Genomic DNA, 7554 nt, shown 5'->3' on the forward strand with positions numbered 1-7554 from the left:
CCAGATACTTCCCTTAAGATTGTTGAAACATTTTGTTTTGAGTAATAGGATACTAAAATAAAAATATTTAACATTTTAGATAATTAAAAATAAAGAGGCAGATAAGGGCTTTGTCTTTTGAACTTCAATGGAGCAAACCCTGATTGATTTAAATACTCTTGAATATAAACATGAACTTACAGTCAGCAGTTGAATCCAGGTTAAGCCCAAATTGCTTTATGATAGAATCTGTGTGAACTTGGAGCCAGCAGTTGAATACATGGTAGCCCCAAATTGTGTTGTCATGGAATCTGTGTGTCAGAACTATGACTTACATGTTTATAAGTGTAAGAACATTTAATTAAATGCACCAAACTTATGAACAAATTAATTTATTGTTAAAACTCTTTCACTATTCTCTGTTCGTTACCTTTCAGGCCAGCTCTTCGAAGCTTTTTAGCTTACAATAAAAAAAGTTCAAAGTGGTTGTTCTACTTTATACATCCACTTTACTATAGCAAACTCTTGCATCTATACACAGAACCTTGCGAAGGAAGGAAGAAAAGACTTATTTGATCTGAGCTAGTTCTTCGTCCTCAGTAGATTCTTTGTAAACTGCAATGTTGGTATAGGATCTGGAGCACAAAATATAGACAATGAAGTCAATTGATGTGAGGGCTGCTAATAACAGGTAGAAGCGATCCATATGCCCCTTGTTCAGATTGGCAGGTATCCAACCCGGTCTATCTTCCTTCTCTGTCACATATATTACGACTGTCACCAGCAAACTGCTCACATAATTGCCAAACGATATTGAGGTCATGCACAGGGCACTTCCAAAGCTTCGGAGTGCATCAGGGGCCTGACTATTGAAAAATTCTAGCTGACCCACATACATGAACACCTCCGAAGCACCGATCAGAGCGTACTGAGGAATCTGCCAGAAAATGCTGAGGGAGCTTGGACTGTCGGGTATGATTTTGTTGTCTACTTCTTTCAGCCGATAAATCTCAACTACAGCAGCAGCAACCATGGCGAGCATACCCACGATCAACCCCACTCCCATCCTCTGTAGCTCGGTGAAACCCTTTGGATTGCCTGTGACCTTATAACCAAAAGGAACTAACACCCGCCTGTATAAAGCTATCCACACTGCAACACTGAAAATATCAAACATGGACATTGCAGCAGCTGGGACATTGAAGCTACCCAAGGAGGTGTTCATTGCAGCACCCTGCTCCACAAACAAAGATGCCATTTGGGTGAACACCACTGAGTAAATGATTGTGCACAACCAGATGGGAAGCAACCTCAGGATGCATTTTACTTCTTCCACTTGAGTCACTGTGCAAAGTCTCCATCGACTACTTGCCTTCCCTTTCACATCCACCGCGTCATTATCTGTTTCTATTGCCGCCTTGTCAAGGAACCTTACAAATTCAATATAATCCATCAGTATGGAAATAAGAGAAAAACCAGCATAACGTACAATACTTATCATAGACACATAGAGGCGGTGAACTGAATAATGAGAGGAACAGAAAAGGTGCTTAAATTCCCTAGCATATTTAGATTGGGGTTACGCATATACAGACCTTAATCCTTCACTGTGCAGTATCTTTCGGCATCCGCTGATTGCACTTTCTGTACTGGGCAGCTCGTAAAGGTCCTTATGAGCATTTGATGGGCGTTTCAACCTCCATTTCAGAATCGCTGCCACAAATACTTGGGCGAAACGCGGCAGTGGGTTACCTCCAGGCATGCGATGTCGATAAGTGGGCGTTCCTGCTAGAAATAACAGCGTGGACAATCCCGCTGCTAAAGCAGACAACCAGAATCCTAATACCCACAAGCCATTGTTTTCAAAGTAGACCAGTATTGTGTTAGAGAAAAGAGAACCAAGATTAAGGGCAAGGTAGAACCAGCTGAAGAAAGCTATTTTGGAGGGTCTTTCTGTGTCATCTTCTTCATCAAATTGGTCTGCACCAAACGTCGCTATCGAGGGCTGGTATCCTCCGTTTCCTAAAGCCACAAGGTAGATTGATAAATAGAACACTCCAATCCCCATTGTTGATGGAGATTGGCAACTCAAGCTTCCGTCTCCACAGTTAGTAGGCTTCACTAAGATCAGCTGAGATGATAATGCCAAAAGCACCAAACCCTGTTTGCCAGAGAACATAATTTAGTCTCTACTTCTTCATAGATCAATACCATTAAATACTGTTAAGAGAATTTTAATAGTTTTTCAGGCTTACAAGAGAATGGGTGCAGCCAAAACAGCACTCAACCCCCTTAAATGCTTGACGTATCTGTCTGGAAATGTATCAGGCAGTTCTAGGCACATCAGTGAACAAAAAGTTAAGAATTTGACTCACCACTACAAAAATGATGAGAAACAGAGTGCATGTCCGATAGCGTCCCAGGTATGAATCACTAACAAATGCCCCAAGAAGAGAAAATATATAAACAGTTCCAGTCCACTTGCTCACATTATTTGCTGCCGATGCATTGCTCTGATGAAGCACTCTCGTCAAGAATAGAACCAGGTTTACACCCACCCCAAAGAACGCAAGCGTTGCCAATCCTTGATTAACTATTTTACATGGACAAGCAGTACAAGTAGTCAGAATACAGAATAATTAAACTTGTCTTTCAGCGATCTCACAATAACGAGTTATTTTTGTGGAGCAGAGTTCGAGATACCACACCATGTAGTTCACAATAAAAAATACACAGACGTATGACGGTGGATAACCGCGGGTTTAGTTTGTGGGTATGTCCAGTAGCATACCAGCCAACAGAAAAGTTATAAGCTTAATTTAGCACAATAAATAATTGCCGATAAATATTTGGAAGTGACTGAACAAAACGGAAAGAGTTCAGACATACTTAATATTAATATTCCAGACTTCCAGCCACCAGTCCGGGCTCTGATAGCCTGCCGGCCGAACCTGTCAACGGTACCGTCTAGGGTATGCTCAACGTCATTCTCTTTCGTATGCGGACCATTGAAATCATTCCTTTTGTGCTCCTTTCCCTGCATATGATTAATGTAATAGGATTCCAATTATGCTCTGCATATGATTAATGTAATAGGATTCCAATTATGCTCTGCATATGATTAATGTAATAGGATTCCAATTATGTGGGAACGAGGATTCCAATTATGTGGGAACGTTACTGAAGGTTTATTTAAATTGAGTTGTATTAGTGAGATTTTTTGAAAGTTTTTTAGTGGGTTTTTTTGGTCTAATTTTTCTAAAATCTTGCAAGGATTTATTGAAATCACAAGTTTGATAGGTAACTTGTGCACAATAAAAGTACCATAAGAGTTTTGAGGGTGCTAAATCCATATATAGAGTCAAAAAATCAATTTAAATAATACAAATAAAAATTTCAACTCAAAATTTTCCAAGGATTCCAGCACCTGAAAGTCCCAAAAGTCCTTCTAAAAACAACTCCCATTTAAATTGGTCTATTTTCTATCCATCCTTCTGAGCTTGGTCTAACTATTTCACATTTTTGGAGTTTTTATTGGAATTTGAAAAAACAATTATAGTTACATCTTATTTTTGTTATTGCTTTTGTTTTTAATTCATTTTTGAAAATGCAATTTCTGACAATTTTGTAAATTTTAATTATTTAAAATTAATTTTCAATACAAAACGGATTTAGTCTCTTAAAAACTTACTAATCATTTGAATTTTGCAAATTATATAATTGAAATTTGGAATTCCAAAAAATAACTATTAAATTTTCAATATAATTAACCAAATAAAATATCCTAAAAAGACAAAAACATCTAAAAATAAGTCACACTTTTTCTGATTTGTTTTTCTCCAATAAATTAAAGTTTTATAGCATTTTTAAAAATACTAATAGAATTGAATCATCTTGACAAATTCCAAAAATGAAATTTTTATAAACAAAATTCTTATTGCAAAAGTAAAATTCTATATAATTCTTACTAAATTTGTGATCAAATTTGTCTATAAAATTTAGGTTCGATATATTTTTTGTTAAATTTTTGGAATCAATTTTACTAGAAAATGAGTTGAAAGATATGAAAACCTAGTATCCGAACAAAAAGGATTTTGACAACCTTGAGTGCCCTTTTCCAGATGGCAAAGGATTTGATTTCTTATTATGTAAAATTACTTTGAGTGACTCTTATTCCAAAAATAGGATTTTATCTGATGTCATACAACTTTACTTTTTAAGACTTATAAGAACATGTGTTTCAGAGTTTTTTTTCTGAAGAGACGAGGTTTAGAATCAAAGGTGAAATCGAGTCTATATATTAATTGATTAATATTGACCGATTGTGATAAGTGATAAGGTTCAGAGGGTATGCGTCACATCCACTCATGATTAATAACATGAATAAGAGTGTCTGGAGATCTCACCCTTTACCCAGTCACAGATTCATGTTATTAATGACTTTGGGGCTGTTTGCTACTACACTAGTTTTAGATATTAAAAAATAAAAATAAAAACAATTCATATGTCATGTCATTTCGTAGAAAGGAAAGATTACCTTGACATAAGCATCCTGAGGTAATTTCCCCGTCTCCGAATTTTGACTTTCGGGTATGGTAACGTGACTGTTGAGCTGCTCCATTTTGATCTGGTTGGTGAAGATCTATAAACCTGAAAGTTAAACTCAGGCAATGTTATTGACCATCTCCCCTCCCAAAATCTGGTCGCATTAATTTCTCAGAAATAATTAAAGATCTATTGAACAAAACAATTAGTTATGAAAACGAAACATACAGAATTCAACGGACTTGAATAATAGACACTTGAAGCTTTCTAATTTAGTTTTATTGTTGTAATTTGTATCCGAAGAGGAGGGATATGATCACAGACACTTTTAGGATTTTAATCCTTGAATAACTTGCTAATCTAAAACCCTACCGATGCAGACCTCGACTTTCTCTAGCATGTTAGAATTATGCCCAAATTCAAGAAGAGTATCAGTATAAAAAAATCGATCTTTACAACTCTGTTCGAATCTGGGCCCACCTCTCAGAAACTGAAGCAGATGCAGTTATATATAAATTACAGTATATGTTGAATTCCTACTGTTGTTTATCGCAAAAAAAGGCTACCGTGCCATGCAAAATAGTTCGCCTATTCTCTATGAGATACAGTTGCATATTCTTTCTCTGTTTTTCAACTTGTCAATCGGTGGAGCTACAAGTTCTAGGACGAACACCTCCTCCGCTGAGTTTAACCCGATCGTAGGGTAATGGTTGCATCGAATTTTAGACGGTGTGCAATCTTTACTGGGGGATGGCGCGCTTGGACACTCAAGTCTAAGGGATTAATTGGGCTACCTGCTCTAGAGTCTATAACAGGCCCGTAAACAGGGTGTTATGCCATTTAAACAATTCGCACAAAGACTTCATCCCGAATATGGAGCACTGTAATTAACAATGAACTCGTTCAGGCTGTGAAGGCATTTTAGTGGAGAAATTTGTTATAAGAAAATAGCGTACGAAATTGAAGTCAGGCAGAAGAGATACTCTATGGGTGCTTGATTTAATTGGGTTGAGGCCACAATTTTTGTGGGATGGTGAAATTTTCGCTTCAATTTGGGGAATTTTTTTATAAGAAATTCAAATTCCTGAGTGTTTGAATAGTTTTTTAATGGTGGAAATTGATTCAGTATTCTCGAGAATTATTGGGCACCCAAAATCCTGAAACTTGACAACTTTAACCTGAGTTTCAGTAAATTTCTGTTGGTTTCTTCAAAATCCTGCAAAAGTTTTATTATTTCCTGAGAAATTGTGACCTCTTTAGGCTACCACTTTATTTTCTTTTGATTTGCTAACATATTTTCTTTTGATTTGCTAGCATGTCCATGATTTATGAGATTACTCTGTGTAGACAAAATTGCAATCTAATTGGGATTCACTAGTCAGATGGAATTTTATGGGAAATTGTCAGTCACTAAGTGATTTGCCCATTAAATATTGTCTAAATTTTTCTTTTCGAGTCAACATTTTTTGTTAAAATGATCTAGAATTGCAGAAAATATCAAAATTTGATAAGTGTTTAAGATTTGAAATTCCTACCCTGCCACCAGTTAAACTAAATCCCTGCCTAAAAAAATCTAAAAAGCCAACCTTTAGCAGGCCTACATTTCTCTCTTCATATCCTTTCTCTAAGATTTACACCTCAACCAACCACCTTTAAAAGAAAATTAATAACAAAATAAAATGAAATCCTTCAAAGTCCAACCATACATGCTAACGGGACTTAACAGTGCTTGACTCATTTTAACGGACGCCGTCAATCCTTTTTCTCAGCATCGGATCGAAGCAGGCGCTGATAGCCTGTACAAACAGGAACATGATGGTTCCGTTGCACCGGTTAAGGAATAGCGTCGGTTCATCGTAATACACAGGCAGACCGACCAAGAAAGTTATGCCGGGATTTAACGGTAAATTTCGAAATGGAGCAGTATTCCGATTGTAACAGTATTAAAAGTCTCAAAAGAACACCACAGCCTCTACACTTGTGAAACGCAGACAGATTGAGATCAAGTCAGTAAAGTTTTAAAGGAAATAAGAAATTTATATTTCTCCCTGACCCAAAATACGCAACAAGGAGGGCTGTTCGTCATTCTAGTTTAGACAATCAAATATGTAAGCAAAAATCCTTCCCAGCAAGCCAGTCAAAAGTATTTGAGTGAGTGATTTATAAGGCGGAGTTGTTTCATCAAAAAAAGCCAGATTCAGAGCTATATATTACCAAAGATGTAAATCACCGATATAGCTGAATTTCAGAACATATTACTTCAGGATTAAACATAAAAAATTATCTCAGAAGGCGATTTTGAATTTTGAACTTTCCAAGCTGGACCTAATTATTTCTGACAGTAAGATAGAGATAAAACGCAGCGTCGCTTATAAAAGTAGTTTCAGAGCATATTACATATTTGTACAAATGCTGCAAAATGATATCTGGTTCAACTAAAATGACGATCAAGTAAAAATCAATAAGCAAATTGCTTTAGCGTGTAAGAGATTTCGACTGGAATACCAAAGAAGAAATAATGCAGAATTTACGAGCACCAGAATCCTAACAAACAATTCGTTTAAACTCGATTGCTTCACGCTGAAAATGAAAATAACTTCCTCAGAGATACGTTTTCATGCCAGAATTTTGCATCCAGTATGAAATATTCAGGAGAATATGAAAGAATACAGATACAGGTACAGCACATCTTAGGTGCTGAACCCGCTAGAGAAAGAACAATCTACGAATCTGCCCAAACAGTTAACCACCATCTAGCAGATCTGCAGACCATGTTATCTAAACACTGCAATGAGCTGCGCTTATATAAGCAATTGTTCATGGCTGGGGCGGTGCATTATCACGTCTATGACGTAAGCTTACATCAGAGCCAGCTTACCCGAGAGAAAAGCAGACACGGTGGGGCGGCCTGGCGGGCCGGGCGCCATTCCGGTTGTGATGCCCTGCTTTTCTCCCGATTTCTGCACACTGTAAAATTGAAAGACGACAAATTGTAAAATGTTATTAGACCTGTCAATTTGAAATAGACTG

At 36.9% G+C, this 7554-nt stretch overlaps 1 protein-coding gene across 2 annotated transcripts; it reads right to left on the bottom strand.

Annotated features, from left to right (window-relative positions):
• Positions 1 to 200: 200 nt before the first annotated feature.
• Positions 201 to 7285, bottom strand: LOC149229175 (protein NRT1/ PTR FAMILY 7.2-like). 2 transcript variants are annotated; one of them, XM_089378514.1, is made up of 6 exons: positions 7030 to 7285; positions 4517 to 4629; positions 2869 to 3016; positions 2355 to 2572; positions 1575 to 2140; positions 201 to 1409 (listed from the first exon to the last, which is right to left on the bottom strand). In XM_089378514.1, the coding sequence occupies exons 2-6, from the start codon at positions 4598 to 4600 to the stop codon at positions 548 to 550; spliced, it is 1878 nt and encodes a 625-aa protein (XP_089234640.1). In that variant the 5' UTR covers positions 4601 to 4629; positions 7030 to 7285; the 3' UTR covers positions 201 to 547. The 2 variants fall into 2 exon arrangements, with proteins under 2 accessions (XP_089234640.1, XP_089234641.1); XM_089378515.1 differs by lacking the exons at positions 4517 to 4629; positions 7030 to 7285 and adding an exon at positions 2235 to 2292 and having other exon boundaries at positions 2469 to 2572; positions 2869 to 3006.
• Between the last annotated feature and the right edge of the window lie 269 nt (positions 7286 to 7554).

Source organism: Pinus tabuliformis, chromosome J, assembly GCF_031772625.1.
Source record: "Pinus tabuliformis cultivar Carrire ecotype Pingquan chromosome J, CPIR1, whole genome shotgun sequence".
Classification (NCBI taxonomy): Eukaryota; Viridiplantae; Streptophyta; class Pinopsida; order Pinales; family Pinaceae; genus Pinus; species Pinus tabuliformis.

What these genes read in the sequence shown, in the direction of transcription:
- LOC149229175 (XM_089378514.1), bottom strand. Translation starts at nt 4,600, where the DNA reads ATGGAGCAGCTCAACAGTCACGTTACCATACCCGAAAGTCAAAATTCG. An exon ending in GTCTGGAATATTAATATTAA is followed by an intron (nt 2,573 to 2,868) that starts GTATGTCTGAAC and finishes CATGTAAAATAG; the next exon opens with TTAATCAAGGATTGGCAACG. An exon ending in TTCTCATCATTTTTGTAGTG is followed by an intron (nt 2,141 to 2,354) that starts GTGAGTCAAATT and finishes TCTGGCAAACAG; the next exon opens with GGTTTGGTGCTTTTGGCATT.